Genomic DNA, 25,473 nt, shown 5'->3' on the forward strand with positions numbered 1-25,473 from the left:
GTATTAATTTGATGCATCCATGTTAAACTAAAATGAAATGGATTTATACAAAATAAGAACCTTTGAATGTCACTAAAAATACTTTCCACCCACTTCAGTACAGCTGTTTTGTGGAGATCAGATCGCCTTTTCAAACAACTGCTATGAATCCTAAAGGAACCGAGTCAGTATTGTGGTGGTGTGCTACATCAGTACTAAATAATATGGTATAGCCTGGTAAAGAAAAGTGAACAGATGTTTCTCGGGTCGCTTACATCTTCACAAAGCAAAACTAAATCTCAAATCATTTCATTCAATTTCCTTGTAGGAAAATTTTTATTTATTTACAATATGTCACTCATGAATTTTCAAATGCAAATTGGAAAGATTGTAGTAAAGACTGGAGACACTGGCAGTCCAGCATCTCCAAGACACAGAAGCTACATACACACAGTAGAGTTTGTACAGACACTTAGTAGGTACCCTAATCTCCACCCTCCTCATTTCCCACACACCAGCCAGCTACCCTCAGCACGGGTGGGGACAGAGAAGGGAGAGGGAAGGAACAGCAGATGCACTTTTCCTCATGGCAGGAAGAGAGCATGTTTTTCACTGGTTGTGGTACAAGGACAAGTTAAGTAGTTGATATTTCATGCTGGAAACTGTACATCATCCAAATGGACATAAAATACCAATTTCGAAGAATACGTTAACGGTCATCACGTGGTCATTCAATCACATACAACACTCACGAGACACTCTGGCAGTTTGCCTGTAGTGTCGCATCACTCTCTCTTCCAGCCAGTTAAAAAACATACATCTAAACAAACTAGCAAGCTATAAAACTAACTACAGCATAGAGAGCTGAGCCATAATGAAATCAAGACACAGGACAGTGGTTCTTATGAAACTAACTATACAAATAAAGTTTCATACACATTCATGGTACACAAGTAGAAATGTTTCAAGTCCATGGGCAATGAAAGTCCAATGAGATTAACTTATGACTAACTAGGCTGATTTTATCTGCAGGTGATATAAATTCTCTTTATATAATAAAACATACATCTTCTTTATGAAAACATGACACATTTGTTCTGCAAAAATGAAAAACATGACAAAATACAATGATGACCAATCTCTATAAAGTTATAATTATGATACATAAATTATCTGTTGCATGAGTTTTATGTTTGGGTTTCAGTCTTTTCTGTCTCTGTACACAACACATTTAACTGCCGGTCATCCGGCCAGCCCACTACTACAATGTCTCCACGTAGCGTGAAAGCTGGTCTTGTGGTGGAAGCGGAGACACATCAGAATCCGCTTGGCTCAGTCCCAAGTCTGAAGGATTAGCAGGGCTTTGTAACTGGGATATTGTAGCATGAGTTGATGACAGCTGAGGAAGCATGACTTGGTCAGAGTTCATTTGATTAGGATCGGATGGTACAGGTGGGCCACCTACCCCTGGGTGAGGCGAGTGAATGGGAGGTATGTGATGAGGTGATTGTTGTGGCTGGCACGGGGAGGGGATGGGCTGTTGACGGGGTGAGGGGGTAGGTTGTGGAGATCGGACACTTTGTGGAAGCTGTGCAGCGGAAGCTGGGGGTGATCGCACCTGTTGCATAAGGTGCTGAGGCGAAGGATTTGTCTGTGCCAGAAGCTGATTGGGACTCATGGGCTGTCCACTACTTGCAGCCTGCATGTGCTGCTTCATCTGTTGTACCTGCATCATCTGTTGTTGTTGTTGGAACTGGTGCTGCAACGAATTATCATTCTGGTATGCCTGCTGGGGCGGGAAGTTCATTCGCTGCCTTTGTGGGAAGGATTGCATTGGTTGTTGGAACTGGTTCATTTGCTGATGGTGTTGCTGTTGTTGTTGTTGTTGCTGCTGCTGCTGCTGTTGCTGCTGCTGCTGGTGTTGCTGACGCATCTGCTGCAGCATGCGGAACTGTTGCGCTGTGATTGGTGATGGCTGTGGCTGTTGTTGAGGTGGCATGGTTTGCATATTGGACATGTTTTGGATCTGCTGCTGCTGTTGCTGAATCTGCTGCTGCTGCTGCTGCTGTTGTTGCTGCTGCTGCATGCGTTGTTCCTTTAACTTCAGCACAGATGCCATCAACACTGGGTTCTGTTTAAGCATAGCTAGCACTTTCTGTTCTGTGTGTGGAGTTGTCTGATTTTTCAGAGCATGCAGTAACTGATGAACAGCAGCAGAAGTAATGGTATTGGATTGTTGTGGTCTCTGCTGTTGAGGTGCTGCCATGCCAGGATTCATCACAGGAGATGGCTGTGGTTGATGAGGCATAGGCATTCTCATGTTCGGCATGGGCATGTGTTGCTGTGGTGGGGGTTGCTGCGGCTGCTGTTGAGGCTGAGGCTGGGGTGCCTGTTGATACTGCTGGGGCCATTGTTGGGGTGGGCGTTGTTGGACCATCTGTGGATTTGGTTGAGTTGGTTGCTGCATAGGTGGCTTGGGCTGCATCTTTGGCGGCTGCATGGCTTGTTGCATGGCTGCAGGCTTTCCACTCAAAATCGCTGTACGCTGTAATTCTGCAGCTTTCTGAGCTTTGAGTGCAGCTTGCAAGGCCCCCTGTGGTGGGGCTGCCGGAGGCTTCCCACCATTACCAAATGCTGACTGTTGAGGTGATGCTGCTGGTGGAAGAGGAGCTGGTAAGGCTGGCACTGTTCCTCCACCTGCACTGACAGTTGCAGTACCTGCTCCTGAAGCAGTAGAAGCACCCACACTATTGGCGTTGCTTGTGGTAGCAGTCATTATGGCCATTCTACGCCGCAGCATCTGCGCTTGTTGAAGTCTCTGTTGCAGCTGCTGCTGGCGTAGTTTATGCTTAAGCTGCTGGCAGAAGGGCACCTGACACTTATTCTCATCACAATGTTTGGCATGGTAACAGCACAATGCAATCAACTGTTTGCAGATGGGACAACCACCATTTGTCTTTCTCCTGCAGCTCTTTGTGTGAGCAACAACACGCTTCATCTTATTGCAACTATGCAGTCTACAGTTGGCATCCCTACACTGACAGGCGTGCACCAATGAGTGAATACACCTTTGTATAGATTGACGGCGAGATTCCTGAGGATTGTCCTGTTTGTCACCAGAATATGAGCCATCATCAAGATCCAGACCCAATTTATCCATTTTATGGTGGTGGCCATCCTTCTTGTAGCAGTTTATACAGAGATCATAGTCCTGGAAAAGAGCAAGACAGTGTTTTATGACATGAATACATACTGTATGTATTTTGACACTTACAGAAATGATTCATAAACATCAGGGTACCTTCATGTCTGGGTGATTTGTAAAACAAAAAAATCTGCCTTACAATTTTCACTTCACAGCTTTTGTTTACAAAAAGTTCATTAAATGAAGTGCTACACATTGTACACAGGTAAAAAAAATCAAACCCTGACATGATGAGCCAACGCTTAAACCGCTTGGCTCCCCTTGGCTGGACTAAATGCAGGAGAAACGAACATGTGCTTTCTACAGTATTTCAGTTACATCATGGTTTGAAAGTTTAATGCAGATTAAGTTACACATTTGGAGAAACCCCTGTGCAATTTTGATAAAAAAAGCAGGAGAGAAAAAATTACACATGAAGTCCATCACCTCAAAATGGTATTTGCATCCATGTCATTTTTGGAGTTCTATTTCAATTGTCTGTTGTGTAACACTGTATGCAAAATGACAGTAGTACATTCATCAGCAATATTGGACCACACATATCTACACAATTTAAAATCAATGCCTTTTCAATTGACATACACAGAGGATATAATAGGAGTGCCCACGTCATATTATGTTTACGACACGAGTGCCTAAAGGTTGGTATTTCCCAAGTGAGAGCAAGAGTGGTGTAAACAAAGTATGTTATGCTCACGAATATAATTTTCTGTTTATTACCGAAGTCATTAAATTGTGGAAAATAAAACCAAATCTTTCAAACATGGGCTGATCACTCACCATAACTGCATGGTCTACCTGTGCAAAGTCACAGGTAGACCATGACGTCATGGCATTGATGACGTCACCATGACAAAGTGATATTTTGCCCTTGGGCATCGCATGAAAACCGTGAACCCGATATGTTTGCCGTCAGAGGTAATCAACTGGGATTGTTTAAAGAACATATTGTATACTTACATCACAGACTTGGCAGTGATATCTTGTTTCCACATGCGTCTTACAGTTGTTGCAAGTGTACACAAAACTGTCTCTTCCCTGATTATGCAATTCATAAAGCAATGCCATCGTGGACAACTTTGCTCGTCTCAATGAGGAGAACTCATAATGTTTTTCTCTTGCCATTGTCAAGAAAGAATCTCGCCCGTCCATCAATTCACAACTGATGTTTGGGTCATGATCCACAATGGGAGGAAGTTCATGGTTTGCTTGTGGTCGTAACCGAATCACAAAGAACACCTGAAAACAGAAACAGGTCTCCTTAGGACTAATCAACAAAAGAAAAGGGTATCTTGTTACAGAAAAAATGCCACGAAAGATACAAATACCCAATTTAAACACTTAGAATGTGAAGGTACACTACATAACTAGACAATCTAATGATAATGCAAAACAGACATTTATTAATCTTCATATAACCCATAGGAAATAGCAAAATGACATACACATTAAAAACCATCGATAAACAGTGCCAGTTTCACAGCCCTCAAATGAACAAGGTTTATGTTGATGGATGATGAAATTAGTGCTACAACGGCTTAGCAGAACAGGTTCCAAGATCCTCATTGGATATTTGAACCCCTTGTTGAAATTATTGTAATTTGTTCAAAGGTCTAATTAAAATAACCTTTGCAAGATCTGCAAGAGAAGGAGTCTTCTAATACCAGAGGAAATCAAGTTAGTGGAGGATAGACAAGAGAAAAGCACTGTCTTGATTTTCAATGACTCACCTCTTTATGCTTTTCCATGGTAGCATAGAGCTTGGCAGTGAGATCATTTCCACCATGGGGAAGATTAGTCTTCTTGTTGTTTTTCCTGTTACTACTTTTACTTTTGTTGGCTTTCTTGTTTCGACCTTTCTTCTCTCCCTTCTTTTTGTCAGCATCATTCTATAAAACAAATGAAACAGTATGTCACAGGATCCTCTCCTATTGTAAAAAAGTACTGAAAAATCCCAAGTATCATTATACTTTCCTCAGACTAACCATTTCAGAGAAATAATGGCGACAACCTTTGATACCATCTCTCATCCCTTACCACATACATTCAAAACTATTTAAATTGTCACAAAAATATCCGCAAAGCCTGGTAATAATACTTGTAAAATTAAAGGTACACACAGTCATGTTAATACTTCCCAACAAAATTTCATTAACCACTTCTCACTAAAAACAAATGACTGAATGACTACACATTTTTTCCGGAAGGGTATGAATATTAGCCTGATAATCAATGGGTTGGCTGGTTCTTTCAAATTCGCAAGGACTCCTTGTTTTAATGCTTAATTGTAAAACGTGTATGTGGAAAGCGTGGATAAAACCTGGAAATAACATACCACATCTCCAACATCATCAATGACTTCCTGGCTCTCAGCCTCGGCAGCAGCTGCCTCAGCTTCCTCACGCTTCCTCTTTTCCTCCTCCTCCTGGTCCAGCTCTTTGATGCTTTCCTCCAGCACGTTGGGCCAGAAGTCACCCTCAAAGTATGGCAACTCCTTGGAACTTGTCAAATTGTTCTCAATTGCATCCTTCAAGATATCCTGCAACATTTTAAAAAAAACCCCAACAATTAGCAGAAAATATCAAAATATCTCTAAAGCAACCAGACTATGAAAATAACTTCATGATCCTATTCATTCTATCCTTAAAATTAAGATTAATAAATGTGACACCACCTTTGGTATATGTAGGAGATGGCAAAAAACAATTGCAATAATCAAAAAATGATTCTTAAAACTGTAAAGATAAAGCTGGCAGATATTTTTTCTCACACCAGCAATCAATGTGATGAGAAATTATCTGAAAAGTGTGAAAAGAATAGGTGGGTAAAGAATGCGTATCATCACCTTGTAATCTGTGACGCATCGCTCAATGATAGCTTTGTCTAGCATCTTCTTGTACCACTCCTGCAGTCTCTTTGGTTTGGGTATTTTCTGTTCTGGTGGGTGACAATGGAAGATGTAGTCATCACCTTCACTTGGAGGACAAGCCCAGATGTGTGCCATGGTGTAGCCAAGCTGCTTAGCATATTCCAAATAGCCAATCAGAATCTCATGGTACACAGCAGTTCTCAAAGCCCGTGGGCGAAAGAAGTGAACACTGTCCAAATATGATATGTATACCCTCCTGAAACACAAACAAACATATGATTTTCCAAGTTTTCCTCTCATGAGCATATGCTACAATGGAAAAATCTTTGTGTTGCTTGAAGCTGGTTTCAAATTAATAAAATGATCATGAATGCGAGTAATAATATTCAAATCACAACTGTTCACTTAATTTGTGAGGTAAAATAAGATCAAGTATCACAGTGTTTTGCCAAGTACAACAAAAATACAACAGGTGCTTTTGCCGTCTTATTTCAAGTCCTTCATTCAATGGCTAAAGAGCGAAGGTCAAATCTTCTCATTTTTTTCTATTCACATTCAGGATTTATAACGGATGCATCTTCAATTGACCTAATACAAGATATGATAAACTTTGTTAGTTTCAAAAGATTTCAAACAATAACGCCTAAACCCTCCAACCCAAAGGGATAATGATTTTCTAAATATATGTCCCTTTCCTCACAGAACTTTAGAGAGAATTTTAGTCCTGTTTCCATGTATGTTGGATTTTTGTCCTGTTTCCTTGGATCCTGGAGAGGCTGTATTTTGACAGAAGGGGCGGGAGAAACAAGCACTAACCTAGTGTTGGGCATTGGACAGTCTGATCCATATTCTTGCACATGCATGCCAAAGAAGCATACATCTGTTCCATCTATTTCCTCAAAAGCAAACATCGCTTTGGATCGATAGTGAAAGCCATCTGGTACCTCATTACCAAATCTGTAAAAAAAAATAATGCAACAACTTTGCAACATTTACCATACAAAGGTACAATTTAAAGTCGATTTGGTAATACTTCTTTCAATATTTCCATCACAATGGAGATGATAACACTTGGTCATCAATATCCCCACCACAGAGTTTTCTTCTTACTGAGTTCCTGTTTGAAAACTTTATCATAACATTCATATCATAAAAACACATACTACATTTCATTTCTCTATCAACAACGGTTTACTGGGAAAATTATTATTTATTATTATTCCCATTGGGGATAACATGCATTACGCCAAGAAACACATGACAAGGGCCATAACTTTAGCTAACAACTTGTAACATGATTCCTGTTTTTAAACTCAATCGAGGCATTCATTTCCTGATAACACATACCAAAATTTGGTTTCCCTATCTATAATGGTTTGAGAAAATCTGTTCCAGTAATCTCAGATGGACAGACGGACACAGAGAGCTCAAGCCTAGATCCCCCTCCCACGTCATGGCGGGGGATAATAAAATTCAACTTATAAAATGGGCTGAACAATTCCTTGTGAAAGTTCAGTTCTTTTACAAACCAGTTCTTGACTTCCTATAACTATTTCCAAAGTTATGCTTACCTCTTCTTCATTCCATGCTTGATTTCTGTGAGCTTATCTGAACTCGATAGCACTCTTATAGACACCTCTCCAGCACCACAATCTTTCTTCCTCAAGAAATTATTTACACGATTTTCTAAATAGGTTCCCAACTTTGTACTTGGAAGCCCTGCAATTGTGAAAATAGCAGAGTTGAAAATCAGGTACTAAGACTAAAACTATGAGAAACGAAAATCAGAAATAATAGGCTATCATTAATATCAGAAATAATAGGCTATTATGAACAGATTCCAAGGCACTCCTTGCATTTCAGCAGAATGAGGGGATTTAGTGTTTATGAATGGTGTTTTAAAGTAACAAGTCCTGCAAGTTTTAGATGTCTATCTGATCCACTGAAATTTCATAGGGCCCAGAGAATTCTACTTCAATAACATTTCAGGTATAACATTTCTTGTAACTGGCATTGAAATTATCAACAAACATAAAATATATATATGGCAAACAAGTGTGATGTGTCACCCATGACAACTTTAGTCAAAGTCATTGTGAAATATGCAGTCAGACAATGGGTCCAGCTGGTTGTAATCTGCTGGATTTCTTAGAGGGCACTCTTGCACGGTCTAGGGTAATATTGATGATCAGATTACACTTCTGTATGATGCATATTTCCAAATGTGAAGTTTATCAAGAAATACTCAAAGGAACAAAAATCTCTCAAACTCAGAGTTTACAAATGGTGTTTTGACTGGTGTCATAAAATGCAAAATAACACATCTAGTGCAATTTAGAAGCCTGTATATTGGGTGCACTGACCCTTTCCTTTACAGGGTTCATACAAATTGTAAGCCATAAGATGTAAAGCCTTCTCAGGGTATTCAGCCACCATAAACAATTTCAAGGTCCAATAAGAGGCACATTAAGTTGGTCAATTGTGGATGGACCATTGTAGGGAAATAACTCTCAGCTACAACACTGTGATGGAAGCTACTTAGCTGCACCACCAGTGATTACTAACTTTGCAATTGAGATTAATTAACAAACATTAGCATAGCAAAATATTTTTGTTTGGTCACAGATTTCTGTGAAGTCATAAGTTGACAGGTTAGCCCAACTTGGGGCCTTTTCAGGACAAATCACTGACAATGATTGTTGTCTTTTCAGGGTATAACTGAGTTCAGGGTCTTTTATGGACTAAAAATTTCAGGCTTTTTCAAGAAGTCATTAAACACAGTCTACAGATCATTGCAATAAATGTGTACCAAATACATGTTTATCCAATCACATTTAACTGTTGTAATATAAATATCAGGGCTCAGTTTTGGTGCTTTATTACTTGCATTCGTGCAACCCAATATTACAAAGTGAAACTGAGTTATTAGTCAAACAGGCACCAGGTGCAAGTAAATCTTTTAGATAAATCTAACATTAAGCATGAATAAATATGCACGCTCATTTTTCTTCTAAACTTTGATTAGGTATGACACAGAAACATTGCTATTTATAGACATGTCTCCGCTATAACAGCTATTGTAAACAGGGATCAGCTGTGTCTGTGTTGCTAATGGTTTCATGGGTACCACCATGGAAATATATTTATGTGCACCGAAACTTCTGACGTTTTTACACACTGCATTGCAACTGGAATTTGGCTGGTTCAGCTAGGTTTTTATCTCACGTGGCACCTGGTGCAAGTGGGTCAAAACCTCTTAAATCAAGCCCTGCACTTATGTTGAAAAACTGATGACGAAAACACATATTCATCTGTATCATAAACAATATATACAAAGGGAACCTTGCTCTCAGACATTTCTTTTGGTCCAGAATCTTAGACAATAATCCTAACCATTAAACATAAATCGAAAGAATCATGAGAAAACAATGCACAAGTGTACGCATGGGCACCTGTAACAAAAGCCATTAAGTGTGAGAGTGAACAAGTGTAGGGCTTGAATGAACTACAAGGACAATTATTTTAGGCAATTCTTGACACTGTTGTCGGTCTGGCTTGCTTTTAACAATGACAAAAGACACATTTGGGTTGCACAAATTAACCCAAAGTAAAGAGAAATATCACAAAAAAAAGGTTTGCAGTGGAAAACCATAAATGAAATCCTCAGATTTTATTTGTTTGAACTTACTTGAATCCCAAAGCATAAATAATTATTAACAAACAATTCCTAAATTTCTTAGTGGTGATAATCAAAAGGAAACTCACGTTTTGCACAATACTTGTTCTCTTTTCTCTTCGCACCTTTGGCCTTCAAACAATTATCACAGGTATACCTGACAAAACAAAACAAAAATTAACCAACATAGATATGGGATAATTCATTTTATTGCAGCAATACAAAGATTTTTTGTGATAAAAGCAGATTTCAAAGAAACAGAAACAAGCATATGTAACAAAAGGTCTAGCAACTGTGAAAATGTAGCATGTTGCATACAAATTATTCAATGAATTGAACCTAGTATCTGTCACAAAGTGGCAGAAATTCTCAATACCAGAGGAAGTCCATTATTTACTGAATTCATGTACTGCTGTTGCCTAAAATAACACACATTATATCTTGTGGCCCCTAGATATAGCCTTACACAGATTCTTTAATATTGTCATTTGTAACTTTTGTGGGAATAGATTATTCATTTTGCTTAGATAATCCTTCAAAAAATGAAAACATATTACAATATATCGCATTAATACTTACCCTTGTGGCCAAATTGGCTCAAACCACAGACAACAGATTTGATGAAGTTTTCTTCCACAGTCTAAGCATTCTATGAATCTGCAAAACAAACGCATTAGAACATTACTGATGTTGCAACATAACTTCAAAAGCACATATTGTGTGGGTGTATTATTGTCATCATATGGTTTCTTTCCCCAGGTCGCTTATGTAACTTACAGAACAAAGTTACAGGCTGTGTATTTATTGAAAGAAAAACAGAAAAATGAAGATAATACAGACTTTCTGAAGTTTCCAGATCCCAAACTTTAACTGCATAACAATAAATTGAAAATATTTATTCACATCAAAATTCAGTTGTATTAGTTTGTGGTGAAATGAAGATTGAGGGTTAAACAGGTATGTGCCTACAGCAAAGAATGAGAAACTACAGCCCCTCCATACGACTGACAAGAATTTTGTTTTATGCATCTTTTAGCAATATTCCTGCAACATTATGGCGACAGCCACCAGAAATGGGCTTTACACACCATACCCTTGAGGATACTCGAGCGTGGTTCCTCAGTGTGGCAAGCCAACGCTTGAACCACTAGGCTACACCTCCACCATCACCACACCTCGATGTGACATATTTTGTGGTTTCATTAATTAGTTTGGAAAAAAGAGACATTCATGTGGCTCAATAGTGCAGTCAAGGTTGTATTTAATGCTGTTGTGACTGACCACAATCTTTTCAAGTCAAACAATATTTAAGATGTAATGATTTGGAATTATGTCATACTTCTCAAAAGAACTTACGGTTCATAATCTAGTTGATCATTCTTTAACCGATCAAACTTCTCCTTTTTGATTCTCCTGAAACACAAACATCATGAAGAAAGTCGGCATTGTTTATCATTTAGCTATTTTAAAACATACGTAATATACATGCCACTACATATTCTTCACTTTTCTGAAGAAGAAAATACCAAGAGGTGAGCAATCAACAAAATATTACTTACATAAGATATACCAAAAAGATATGACTAGTCAACAGAGAGAGAAAATTGCTATCCACTTACGTGAGAGGCTGTGTTGGGTCATCAGCCAGTTCCACCTCATCAGATTGGATTTCTTGGAAGCACTTCTCACAGTACACATATCTGTCAGAAATAGTTCCAGGTTTTAGTCTGCTATGGGCCCCAATACACAAGGGACACAGCAAAACAGGCAGGGCAGGACATTGGTATTTGTGAAGGACACCAACACCACATTGACAGCAGGGCAGCGGCAGCAGCAGATAAATAAGCAGGGGGAGGAAATAAAAAGATGAGCATGAACAGGGGTGGTAGAAAATCAAGTGTAGCAAATCATGAGAGTGTCTTACTCCTGCTTGTGCATTAGGATTATAATGGGTTACTAGGTTTACTAGCTATGGGAATCACTATGAAAGTCTAGCTAAAGGCAATAATGATCAAGGCAAAGTTAATGGCCTATGAAAGAATTGGTTAAATATCATTCTATAGAGTCAATCCACCAAAAACGGACATCCAACTTTAGTGTAACTTAGTAATTCCATGTTAAAATTGCTCATGAAGTTTTAAACATTTTACACAGAAAAACCAGCTAAAAACACATTTGATCCAAATTTTACTTTTAAATGTCTCCCCATATCGGTTTAACAAAGAACATAATGATATGTTCTCATGTGATCTCCAAAACAAAGGAATGATGCAAGTTCACTTCTACAAATGACTGAATGATTGATGATAATCATTTATGTATATGAAAAGAATAGAAGTGAATGCAAGTCTTCTACCAGTTGGTGATAAACAGTGTTTAAGGAGGATGCAGTGTATAAAGTGGATTGCTGCTACATGTGCACATGCCAGTAGTAACCTTGGCTTACTCGATATAGATATAAATATGAATTGCATATTAAAAATTTGAGTAAACATAGTAATGTTCAAGCATAAAGCACAGGCAGGCATAGATATATGTATGTATAATAGATATGTATATATACTTTGTGACAAACAAGCATGGAACATGTCAAGACAAAACATTATCACATATTTAGTAGTTATCCAAAATAGTTATCAACCGGCTCAATTCAGAGTACAATTTATTGGGTTATGAAATGAATGTCAGTTACTTTAGTTAGGATTAACAAGAAACTACAGTGACTAACTGACCTGTTTTGATAGCTGTAGTACATGGCATCTCTGGGGATTGTACACAGCTGTTTGCCATAGCAACACAGAACTTGTGGGCTGAAGACATACTTCCTACCACAGCAATAGCCAAGCGATTGCATCACACCATCAATCTCATTCTCAAACACCTCTGAAAGCTGCAAAAAAAGTTCCACAACAATTAGTCTTGGGTTGTAATCTTCAAATGGCAAAACACATTGAAATGAAGTCTTGATTAGCTTAATTGCTTTCTTCATCTTGAAAATAGCATTGGAAATTCAAGAAATCCATTTACTAAATATTTTTGTTTAATATTTTTTTCCTTCTATAACTTACCTTTGAACAGTATTTGTAGACTCGAGATGTCTTCCTGTTGTAAAGCCAGGCATTGTCAAACATTAACCATACATCATCCACATACTCCCAGGGGTCCTGGTACTGGCCAGTATCCAGTTTCCGTTTGATAGTTGATAGGTCCATGGGTTTCTTCACAATTTCAAAGTAATCCTGGCAAAGTCAAATTAATATCTTATCATGTTTGTCCACTAAAAATACTTTATGTACCATCCCTACCTCAAAATCCAGATATTTGATCTGAACAGATGACTACAGATTATATTCTCATTTTGAGTCCAAGGTAAATTCGACCAGCACATAAGTCAAAAGATGAGAATTTCACCACAACCACCACCTCCCTAAAAACAACCACCATCACAAATTGATAACCTATGCAATTCCTATGTGTATTGTAATGACATCTGTCAAAAAAGTGAACCCTCATTCAACAAAGCCCACATAAAATTTTCATCCTTGCTTATGTCCTTTCTATATGGACTACTCACTGGTATTTGAAGCATGATGGGATCAACAGGCTGGCGGAAGGGCAGTGATTCTGGGTCAACACGATACAACTTCTCTAGTGTAGGCATCAAAGCTTGGCGCAACTCGTCAGGCTTAAATACTGAAACAAGACAAAAACACTTTTCCATATTTGAAATCCTAACAGATCAAAAGCAAAATAAAAAACCCATGAATTTTCTATATTGTATTGCCGTGTTTCATATGTTAACTTTTTGCTGCTTGTCATCCTTAGTGTTAAATGGGTTTTCATTCAATCTGATACAGCATACAAGATGGAAAGTTATTCTAATCATCTCTTTCTTGTGCAAAGAATCACTGTACTGATAAGAACTAGATAAATAAGAAACATTTTACATGGACATCAAGTTACACTCAATTTTACCTTTCTTCCTGGGTTTCTGGGCAGCAGCAGCTGCAGCTCCAATAGGAACAGATGACTGGATACTGGTAGAAGATGAGTCTCCTGAGCTGGCCTTACTGTCTTCTGTGTTGTTGCTGGCTTCAGCATTACTATCAGCTGGCTCTTGCTTAGGGGTAGAGTTTTCAGGCACTGAACCGGACACAGAACCTGCCTCATCCTTCACAGGAACTGAGCCCTGTGAATCCTCAGTGTCCATTTTTTCAACACTTGGCATGCACTTGCCTTTCCCAGATCCCTTGCCTGATCCCTTGCCCGACCCTTTCCCAAATCCTTTCCCTCCAACACTGTTCACACTGTCCAATGAAGGCTCAGATTTTAGTTCTGTTTTGACCTCTTGCTTAATTTCAGATTTAATGTCTTCCAGGCTTGTGCTTGTACTGAGAGGTTGAGTATTAGATGTTGGTGTCACATGACTGGTGCTCAGTGGTGACATAGCATTTGATGTTGATGAATCACTGGCTAAAAGAATAGCAAGTTGCTGGTTAGCCTCTGGTACTTCTTGCTTCACTACCACATCTTGATTCATCTGAGATTGGTCTCCTTGCAAAGATATTGTTGATGGCTTTCCTTTCATTGTACTGTTTGTCTTCAATGGAGAAAAATATATCTATGAGCACCGGGCAACCACACATTCTAATGGGGGAAAAGGCAAGTAACTGTCAACTGTATTTAGGTGATTTACATCCATCAGCAATCTTTTGGGAGCATTAACTTATGTTGTCAAACAAAAATCTCCACTATTAACAAGAATGTAAAAACAGCAAGACCCATCATCGTTAAACTTCACTGGTTCTAGGACTGGGAAAGAGTTTGCTAATCATTATCACAATCAGACACTGGAAGACCTGGAGATAAGCCAAGTTGATTTTACCATTCAATTACATGGAAAACATGCTGCAGAAAATACCACCAAGAACGCCTTGAAGTTTCCATCTTATATCAATCTTATATTAGTACATTTCTAGCTGGAAGTGGAATTAATAAATACACAAATTCTAGACCTTGTACTTACAGTTATCTGTTGTTGCTGCTGCTGTTGTTGCAGCTGCTGTTTCAGTTGTGACTGCTGCTGCTGCTGTTGTTGCTGCTGAGTGTGTGTCTGATTTTGTTCTGTCAATTGGTTCTGAAGCTGGGACTGTTGTGCTGATGTCTGATGATTGGTCTGCAGCTGTTGTTGCTGTATTGGGGTCTGTGGCTGTGGCTGTGGCTGTGGCTGTGGCTGTGGCTGTGGCTGAGGCTGGGGCTGCTGGGCCTGTTGTTGCTGTTGCTGCTGTTGAATTTGATGCAGTTGCTGTGGGGATGGCTGTGGACGTGCCATATGCGGAGGAGTTTGCTGTTGAGGTGGCATACCCATCTGTTGTGATGTCTGGGTCCCTGGGACCATGTGCATTCCTTGAATGCCAGCTTGATTCTGGTTCTGAGCTTGCGCCTGTAAAGGCATTGGCGGCAGTTGCTGTGAGGACAACGCCTGGTTCTGACTAGGCTGCTGCTGTTGTTGCTGCTGCTGCTGCTGCTGTTGTTGCTGTTGTTGTTGCTGCTGTTGCTGCTGCTGGCCTTGAGCACGTTGTTTCATTACCTCCTGGAATTGTCTCTGAGACTCTTGCAGGGCAGCATTCATTGACATCTGGCCAATGGAACTGGGTTGGGCATTTATCTGAAGGGCACAAATAAAGTAACTATCAGTTTTAACCCTTGTAGATTTATCAACAGTAACACATCTTGAAGTTATCCCACGTAGGGGTGACAAAAAATTGGTTCCAATTACATACCTGATTTGGGGGAGGAGTTGTTCTCTGGACCATAGGCATTCGAGCCATGTTGGGCATCTGGGGCAGCTGAGGGACCTGGGGGACCTGCGGCACCTGGGGTACTTGGGACATGAAACTGTCCGTGGCATTCAGGGCAGCTTGAATCTGACTTGTATTTCCAGCAGCTCCATCTAAAAGACAAATTGCCATCACGAGTTAAGGAACTTCATTGTGATACAAACCTTTTCAACGGCCACAGGAATGAAATACAAGGAAAAACAAGAAGCATTTTAAATACTCACTTTGCGTTGTTGGTGGTCTGATTTGTCCTGGAGCCATTGGTCCCCCTGGGGGTGCACTCTGACGCATTCTGTTCATTCTCTTTTCTTCCAGCTCTTTCTGTATCTTGTATATTTTCTCAGCCAAAAGATGATAATATTCTTCCTGCAGATGTTTGGAAAATGTACTCAAACAGTGTCACTGTCAATTTCTGAACAGAAATGTCACAATAAAATATACATGCCACTTTGAAACAATGACTGCAATCACTCCTTGTTTGTTTTACATAGTGGATGCACCATAACATAAAAAACATGAAACAATAAGCACTGCATCAGTTCCAAAACTTGTGCCAAACCATCAGATGTTTCATCTAATAACACATAATTTAGAAAACTTGAAAAGTTGGATGCCTATACATAATAAAAAATTTGAAATTACTTTATTATTCTGAAATAAAATAATATCAGCAATTGTACGAACAAAACACCACCTAAACATGGTTAGAAAATGTTTTATAAAGCTTCCAAGCAAAAATCACACAGTAATTGACATACCCGACTATTTGCTGTCTCATACATGTCTCCCTCCACCTTCCTGGCATATGCGACTAGATTCTTCATTCGACTGTCTTTAAGTGCAGCAGGATCAGGGGTTGGGAAAATGGCTTGAACCCTGGACAAAACCAACAGCCTGTGATTAATCTCTAAAATGAACTAGAAGCAATCCACTACACTTGTAATTTGTCATGCAAATCTAAGAACTTATTACTGGACTTTCAAACTTTTTCCTAAAACTGCAAAGACTAACACTCACAACTTATGTACTAGATGGTTACGTAGATCTTGGGTGACATGCTGATGCCACTCCTTTGTCATGCGACTGTTCTGGGCAATGTTTCCAAGTCCTTCTGTTGAATTGGGAGGTGGCATCCCTTGGGCTAGACTGGGCTGGGCAGCCATTAATTGCTGTAAAGCACTGCTCTGTGTTGGTGGAGCACTCATGCCACCTTCAAATACAAAAGAAATTACTAAAGCAAGGTTTGAAAAGTGAATAATAAACACACAATGAGATTGAACAAGAGAAAAATCCAACATTCTGCACAGAGGAAACCCAATCACAAAAGAAAGTAATCTGAAACTTAATGCAGATCTAGACAATAGTGTTTTCTACACCATGCCTGGACTATCATTTAAACAATACTTTTCTGTCCAAAGAACAGTGGTACTTTAATTCATTTCACTGTTCAATCTAATTCACTTAGATTACAGACAGCTTACCTGGCTGCATGCCTGATGGTACTTGTGGGTGAGATATCTGGGGTGTTGTTGTGGTAGCTGGTCTGTTGTAGCGCAACCCGAGAGCATCATAGGCTTTCTTCATGGCATCAGATGTTATGTCAGCACTTGCATTGCTTGTTTGGGTTAGTGAAGGAGTGTTTTGCGGCAAGCCACCTGCAGCAGTCAGTCCTAAGACTAAGAGGAAACCAATATCAGGCCAGTACAAAATACTATCTACACAAGCATAATGAAAATTACCCTGCAAATGGATTATTAAAGTATTTACAACCATTAAAAAAGGTCATAGGACATGGACTAATTCTAGCACCGTTTCTAATATTTACACATCCTAAACAAAACATGGCATTCTCTCATGACAGTCATTGCATGCCACCCTTCAAACCAAGTAAAAACATAAGAAATCTTTGTCAGTAGTTTGAGGCACAAATGAAACCCACTCTACATACAATGTTTCATATTCCCACCATTACTGTAATTGCCCCTATAATATGTTGTACCTGTTGCAGCAGTGTTTCTACGGTCAGAGGCATGTTTCAAAGGTAAACAGACAGGACAATCACTACGTGTACAGTTCTTCCAGTGAGTAATTATCTGCCTTGATGATGCACAGTGTGCAACTGAAAGAAGAAAACAGATGTTGGAAACTTTATTTATGGGTATGTCAGTGTGGAGGAGAAAGGGTAATTATATAATATTTGGTCATTAATTTCTTTGACGGACAAATCATGATTATATTCATCAGGAGATATTACAGATTCTCAGGCATTGGCTGGATGATCTAAAGAAATGAATCACATAGACAAAATTAGAAATTCTGATACTGTCATAAGGCATCATGGCTCCTTGTTTCATGAGAGGGAGCCATGGACATTTTTCAGGAGTCAGTTACGTATGTTTTCTGCATCACTGTAAAGACGGCAATGTGTTGTTTTTCAGGTATTCCGTTTAGTCAATATTGAAGGCACACTTTAAAACTTACAACATAAGATGAACTACATCTCCTCACTGTTCTTGATACAATTATTAAACCATAATACACCCTGACTGCTTACCTTGACATGCCTTTCCAGCACTGCATGTTGTCATATGATTAAGAACATTTTTCATTGTTCTGCAATAAGGGAGACTACATGCTTGTTCTCCATTAGCCATCTCTCGTCGTTGACACTTGTGGGCATGTAGAAGTAGCACTAGCTGCTGCTGTATCAGCTTACTCTTATCAGGGTCTGCTGTCGGCTGTCGACCTGCTCCTGGCTGGCCAGGCTGACCAGGCTGAGTGTCACAAGCAAAACATACATAGTAACTGACAGCAAACATACTATGAAATCACAATCTTTGGTTAAAGAAATTAACAGTTGATTAAAAATTAGCAATAACTTTTTCGATATGTGCAGAAAGCATGTTATCATATTTTGTGTGAGGAAATTAAAATGCTATTCATATGAAACACTTGTAAACAAACATGGTCGTTGTTTAGTATAATGGATAATACACGCTTAACAGTATGTAAGCAATCTGTTTATTATTTAACACTAGCAGTCACAGTATTATTGAGGCATTAAATAGAAACTATAACTAGCATGTGCTCAGATATATAAATGATAGAAAGATTACCATGTACTTATGCAAGTATCTATCCTCAAGCATGAACAAAATGCAAAACCTCTTAGTTGGTATCTTCACATGAAAGTTTTCTGTAAGAAATTTCTAATCAATTTAGTTTTAATTAGCATGGTCAGTAGGCCTTGCTAAGAAAATTGTCCCCAACACAACCAATTTCAAAAAGTAGCCCAAGGCAGCAGGTTGCAGTTTGTTTAAAAAGCATAGCACTGTAAATGTGTGTGATGATGAAACTGTAAAACAATGACGATGAGTGTGATACTTACATTGTTGATAGCATTTGCAGGCATGTTTATAGGGGGTGAAGCCATAGGCAGAGTAGTTGTCATTGCATTTGAGAGGGGTGCATTGAAGGTAGTTGATGATGGATGACCGGGGGCGGAGGAGAAGTTGAAGGAACCACCACCACCGCCACCACCAGGTGGGACAGACTGTCAGCACAACAAAAACAACGAAAACTAAGTTTCTGCCTGCCTTCTACTTATGTAAGTCTGGTACGAAATAGCATTAGGCTTGTAAACTAGACTAATTACGGAGGGATTTTTAAGGGGTCTTGTCCTATTGAAATTTATAGAAAGGGTCGAGTTCGCATTTCCTAACATGAAATCACAGCAATGCATAACAATCTGAAATAGCTCACTTGCCTAAATCTGTATGTCTAATATCAAGCAATCCTGAATAATATGAATATGGCAGCTAACTTTGAGCCGCCATAGGATATGTTTCCAAGTATTTTCACCATTCAGGCTCCCAAAGGTTTGTTTATATGTTGCATTGTAGATTTTAAGAAGAGGTTTCATGATCTTCACCTGACTCTGAACACACAATCAATTTCTCTTTATGAAAGTAGCAACAAGTTTCTGTTCTTTCAGAAAAAACACTGAGAAAATTTAGCAAGGCACATTCAGCCTTATGTCTTTTAGCAGCATTAAGAAGTTATGTATGACCAAGATATGTTATAGATTAAACTTCTTTTTAGTTCTTCAAACACAACCTTTCAAGGTCTTTTCCAGACCACATCGTCAGGTGAACTGATGAAGCGGCCTGGAACAAAACTTAAACATGTTGGAAGAATTAAAAAGAAGTTTAATCCACAACAGAGCTTGGTCATACATCTAGCCTTAGTCAGATACTAGGAACATTCTGGTGAAAGTTCATGCCAAATCAATGCAACACTTACAATTTTACAATAATGGGTGAAAACTTTATCAACCTTAACGCCCCATGCCTTGGACAAGTCAATTTTCATTTCGGGCAATCTAATAAGGGTATCTTACTTGTCAGTGGGCTACTAGATAATTTCCACTTATGGTTTTAAAGTGCAGAAAACCTTGGATTTCATATCTGCTCAAAAGGTAGCTATTAAATTTCACAATGTAAATAAAATAGAGTTAAAGTTCTTAGCTATTTGTCACTTCTCAGTAAATAGTCCACTAAACATTAACATTGAATACCATGCTGATTTATTCTTTCATAATTACATCATCAAGACTATGTCATGACAATCAGGTCAAGTGGAAAATTAGTCAGGACAAGTTACTTTCATAAAGTGGCTTTCAAAAATATTTTGAACCACTGCACATCAGTTTTAGAACACAAAATGTCTTGGCTGACATTGAATGCTTAAGTTTTGACCAGACAGACATCAATCTTGTTTTCTTTGCTTTGAAATTCAAATGTCACCACACAATTTATATCGTCTTTTAAATCAACTGGTGCATCACCAATCCTGTGTATAAACAAATTTCAGATCAGTTTTTCTTTTCAGATCTTATTTAGTTCAATGTTCATATTTGTCAGTAATTCTTAACTTGTGCATATGACCTATGAATATCTTCTGCACGTAATTCATGTACTTTAGAAAACCTCACAGATTTTTCATAGCCAATAATTTTGGTTATAAACCTAACATAATGGGTTCTTTAATGTTTCATCCCAGAAATGTATTTGAATTAAAAGCTTTGCAAGTGATATCTTTTATGGTTGTGACAGGGAACAACTGACTTTCAAGCTTAATTTTTTAAAAAATTATGTCATTTTTACCCATAACTTTACGACTATTTCTGAAAACATGAAACTGTGTCACTGGATATTAATTGAGTGAATAGAAAAACCAACGAATACTGCATTCATAAACAAAAGCATCCAGATAAAAACTGATGAATGTCAGCATGGTTCTTTTAGGACTTCAACATCCAAGTTGAAAGTATCAACACTGCAATGTGGGTCGGTGAATGAAGGACTAGGAATATGAACACCACTTAGAATTCTGCAAGTTATTGATTTTTCATCATGATAATTATGTGAAATCTTGCTCAGTCAACCACTGACAATTCAGTGCCATATTAGTGAATACTGCACCGTATTGTACTAAGGGAAACAGTTAGTTACCAAGGGCAGGACAAATTGTTTTTAATGTTTTTTCTCTATCAAGAAACCAGATGGATTTCTTAAATTTTGTTGTGTTTACCATTCTATAAGTATTGTGAGTAAGTCGACATGACATCTGCAAAAGTGATTTGTTTCACTCGCTGTTGTGGGTATTTGGAAATGGATCTTGAAATTCTTTTGACAGGATCAACTGAACAGCTCTTGTTCTCAAGGAAACTTACACTTCTAAATGTTAATGGAAGAACACCTGACCACGCAGGTTATAAGATGTCAGTGGAAGTAATCACTGTCATTTGAAGATCAGTAATTTTTTTGTTATTGTCTGAAAGGCTATTTTGATTACATCATATTTATCAAGTAGGGACTGTTAACTGAATGAAAATTGAAATGGGTGACTGATTAATTAGTATGAATAACATGTTGATGACACTTGAATGACATTTGGTATATCACATTAACTATCTATTCAATCACAAAATCTGTTATACTAGCAGCTAGAAATCAACGGCAACTTACAGGAAGAACCATTTGACATCAATATCATCCTCGGCAGCGAATATGTTAGTTTAACCAAGTTTTTATTCCACCATGAGACGGTGCTACTTACAAGTACATATTGCATTAGAAAGCTGCTCAGCTGTTATCCTTGGTGAATGTGTCAAGCATCACAAAGAATATAAATGTGATCGTGCAAGTTTCAGTCAACTCCAGTCTTATGTGTAGCATTGTTAATGGAGCTTGTCCAAGGATTTTCAGAATGCTTATGCAACAGACTTGTAGCAATATTATTTAATGGCAATGTTTTTCTGTGCATTCACAAAATCTGATGTATTCTCTGAAAAGTTTTTTTTCTTAAAAGGCCAGATTCTCTACAGTGAATCTATGAATAGAAAACACCATGTTTTGTATCATTAACATCAAAACATTTCTTGTTGCCTATGAAAAGTGGTGAAAAGGTAGTACCACAGGAATATTTCTGACACTTAGATTTGCATTACTGAATTCTACCAGATTTGTTTATTAGACCCAAGCAGCGATAGTGTTCTTTCATTGTCCAGATTCCAATTTCAATACCTGTTAACTTAATCTCATTGTTGACGGCCAATTTATTGATAAAATGACAAGCTTCACAAGTCACTTACCCAAGGAAACTAAAAGGACATGAACTGACTGATTTCCTCATTGGACAAAAAACGTTATTATAGGTTATCCTCCTACAAAAATAAAACTGCATTGAGATCCCTGTCTGTAATAACTTGCATCCTCGCTATCAAGATGCCCAGTCATCTTATTTGCTGTTGTATGAATTACTAACCTTTATAGATAATTCTTGGTCCTCTTAATGCCTTATGCAGAAAAGCATCAAGAAACTACATGTATTGAGTATGTTGATTTTAGAATGATTCGTGAGCAGAAAACCAAGAAAAATACTGAGCAGCTTACTGATTGGTGCACACACTGACATCAAACATTAGAAAGAGCAAAGGCAGATTATGGACTACAGTGCAGAGACAGATGTCCTCACTATAAGTGGCAAAAATACAATAGTGCACATCCTGTGAAGGATATGACAAGGAACAGGATTCATAAATGACAAACGGTTCTGTTGGTACCATCCAACTACCGAAAAAGAATTCTATTACTACACCTCCATCTAAGTGAATACTGAAGTGAGCCGACATGGTGCAAAGCAGAATCTCGAACAAATGTGTTACATACCTTGACCAACTGCTGCTGAGCTGCAGAGGAACCAAGCCCTGGGTGCCCAATGTTTTGATGCCCAGGCAACTGAGACATGTTCAAAGATTGCCCCATCACATTCCCAGGGCCCTGTTGCATGGATATTGCATTGGCATTGCCAATACTGCTAGATGGTACATTTCTAGCTTGTCCCATACCACTTGTAGAGTAGTGTGGTCCATTCATCAGCTGATTTGGATTATGTTGACTCAGGTTAACATTACTGACAGATAGAAGCTGAGAAGTCATTGGCTTCACTGTTCCAATGTTGGTCCCTCCTGCACTTGATACAAGAGAAAACCCACTATTTTGCAAATTAGAGTCTGACATACTCATCATGTTCTGTGGATTCATTGGCCCACCTTTACCAACGGCACCATGAACTGGGGACATATTGTTTGTATGGGGACTCTTCACTGCATTCACATTGGCATTAGCCATAGTTCCAACACCAGGACTTCTACCTGCAGGCCCTGCATTTTGATTCTGCGGACTTGCAGCAATACTGTTTATAATAGAGGAGACACTTGGTTGTGGGGTTGGAGTGGAACTTGACAAGAGTTGGGAAAGTTGATTTTGTGAAGTGGTCTCTAAACTTGGAGTATCGAGAGTACCAGGGTTATTATTATCAACCAGTTCATCTGGGAGTGCATTGGCAATATTCAGCAAGTTATCCAAGGTAAATTCTGAAAGACAAAAAAAACCCATGTAATATACAATATGTACAAGAATATGCCAATGCAGACATTTCAGAACCAAGACACCTCAATATTTAACAACTACAAATCTACCATAATGCTTTGCTTAGAAATGGACCCTAAAATACTCATTTCTATTGAAATATTCATACTATGTCAATTTATGATCCTCTTTCAGTAATGACACCTTATTTCTCGATGTGTGTGTGTCTATCATGACACAAAAATAACCTTGACAAGGAGGAATTCCCCAAAATCAGGCTAAAAGAAAATAAGAACATTAAAAGAAGTAATTTTTTAAAGTAAACCCTCATTTGTTCCATTTGTGTGCTGACCAATAGCATTTGGTTTCAAATTCATGACTTGTTCCATTAGTGTGCTGACCAATAGCATTTGGTTTCAAATCCTTGATAAACCCCTAACATCTAGAATGTTAATAAATTAATTAACATTGTAAACATTTTCATAGTTCCATAAATCCAAGGAAAATGGGAAACAATCTGCAGTTTAGCTTTGGCTGTTGTGGCTGTATCCGTTTCGGAGCATGTATCATAACATAATTGTGCAAGGGAAAGACAACTACATAAATTCTACTTCACATTTGGCTTGAAAAGATTGTTATAACAGGCTTCATAACCCTACTCAATGGGCTTAAGTAAAGAGAAGTGTTTGTATCATCATGCCTGGTCATCAGACAAAATCACCTCCTACACTGTACCAAACAAGGAACTAACAATTACGAGGTCTACTATAACTAGCTCTTTGGTGTTAGTAACGTACATTCATTTATTTAGACCCTTGGCATAATATATGAATGAAATTGGAAAAGATATTTCTAGAATCCCAAATCAAACGTGAAATCAAACATCAAACACAAATGATAATTTACGAGAGGTTTCATCTACAGATTGAAAATGATCTTTATAAATGTGCATCGACGTCGATACACATGCATCCTGTGCTAAACGTTTCCATAAAGACGAATACGACAAGAAATCAGTTTGAAAACACATCTTGCACTCTGATTTTGAAAAGAAAAGCGGAGTTCTTCGTGGAATTCAATCTGTCAAAAACGATGCCTGAGCCTACAGTGGCTATGTAGAAAATTAATGCTAACTAGGACGGACTTGCAAAATTTCTACATAACCACTCTAGGTGGACAAACAGGAAGGAAATGCATAAAACAACAAAGCAAGAATTTTACGAAAGAGTCGGCGCTCTCACCTGAGCTACAATTTTCCCTGCACCGAGCTAAAAATGCAATTTTACACGATGCACGGGGGCCGACTGTCAACATGAAAATTAACAACATTTTACGCATAAAATTATCGCATTGAACAATTGCGCATATGCCTATTCCATTCTTTAATTTTGTAACAAGTAGTAGTGTTCCGTTATTTTTGCAACAAATGCAACATACCTCCACTGTCACTGGGCGTGAGTGTCGGCGAGGCAATCTTCTGTCGCTTGGCCGCTGGGGGCCCATCCACAAGCTGGTCAGCCATGTTTTTGGAGGTAGCTTCCAAAAATTAGCGGAACAGCACGACTTCTTCCGATTCTTCGAAGAGTTTTAGCCTCAGTTAGGCTTCAATATAATACAAAATGTCTTCCAGTCTTTAATTCTTCCCATATCTTCGACAGATATCCAAATAACACTCATCAGGAATTCCCGATAACCGTGTTACTCCATGATTGTGAGCACAAAGCCGCGAACGATTCAACTTTTCGCTTCAAAAACCCGGCGAAGTTACCTTACGGACAGCCATTCTTGATCTTAAAGCCTTCCTTAGAATCCTAAAGACCTCCTCAAAGGATAAAAGTCGAACAAAATTCCTTCAAAAATGAGATTTTTTGATGGAAATCTGTCGATTTTTCCGATCAGGAACACCTAAGATGGCGGCTGTTGATGAAAAGTTTTACGCTTGTGACAGCACACGCCGAACATTCCCGAAC

General features: G+C 38.6%; 1 protein-coding gene across 4 annotated transcripts; it reads right to left on the bottom strand.

Annotated features, from left to right (window-relative positions):
* Positions 1-283: 283 nt before the first annotated feature.
* Positions 284-25,473, bottom strand: LOC137274264 (histone lysine acetyltransferase CREBBP-like). Of its 4 annotated transcripts, none has more exons than XM_067807372.1 (26): positions 24,941-25,473; positions 22,802-23,508; positions 18,958-19,122; positions 18,124-18,343; positions 17,569-17,688; positions 17,051-17,245; positions 16,587-16,779; positions 16,328-16,445; positions 15,794-15,935; positions 15,513-15,682; positions 14,756-15,397; positions 13,705-14,329; positions 13,304-13,422; positions 12,798-12,968; positions 12,462-12,619; positions 11,349-11,429; positions 11,086-11,142; positions 10,309-10,386; positions 9,819-9,886; positions 7,625-7,772; positions 6,870-7,010; positions 6,030-6,309; positions 5,520-5,723; positions 4,915-5,073; positions 4,145-4,423; positions 284-3,190 (listed from the first exon to the last, which is right to left on the bottom strand). In XM_067807372.1, the coding sequence occupies exons 1-26, from the start codon at positions 25,023-25,025 to the stop codon at positions 1,241-1,243; spliced, it is 7,275 nt and encodes a 2,424-aa protein (XP_067663473.1). In that variant the 5' UTR covers positions 25,026-25,473; the 3' UTR covers positions 284-1,240. The 4 variants fall into 4 exon arrangements, with proteins under 4 accessions (XP_067663473.1, XP_067663472.1, XP_067663475.1 ...); XM_067807371.1 differs by having other exon boundaries at positions 16,328-16,463; positions 24,941-25,446; XM_067807374.1 differs by lacking the exon at positions 18,958-19,122 and having other exon boundaries at positions 24,941-25,446.

This window comes from Haliotis asinina, chromosome 2 (genome assembly GCF_037392515.1).
Source record: "Haliotis asinina isolate JCU_RB_2024 chromosome 2, JCU_Hal_asi_v2, whole genome shotgun sequence".
Taxonomy (NCBI): Eukaryota; Metazoa; Mollusca; class Gastropoda; order Lepetellida; family Haliotidae; genus Haliotis; species Haliotis asinina.

Bases quoted from the DNA above. Each gene is read 5' to 3' on its own strand.
- LOC137274264 (XM_067807371.1), bottom strand. From the start codon at position 25,025: ATGGCTGACCAGCTTGTGGATGGGCCCCCAGCGGCCAAGCGACAGAAG. The intron at 23,509-24,940 runs GTATGTTGCATT...TTTGTCTTTCAG, and splicing joins CACGCCCAGTGACAGTGGAG to AATTTACCTTGGATAACTTG. The intron at 13,423-13,704 runs GTAAAATTGAGT...GTCTTGTTTCAG, and splicing joins CCAGAAACCCAGGAAGAAAG to TATTTAAGCCTGACGAGTTG.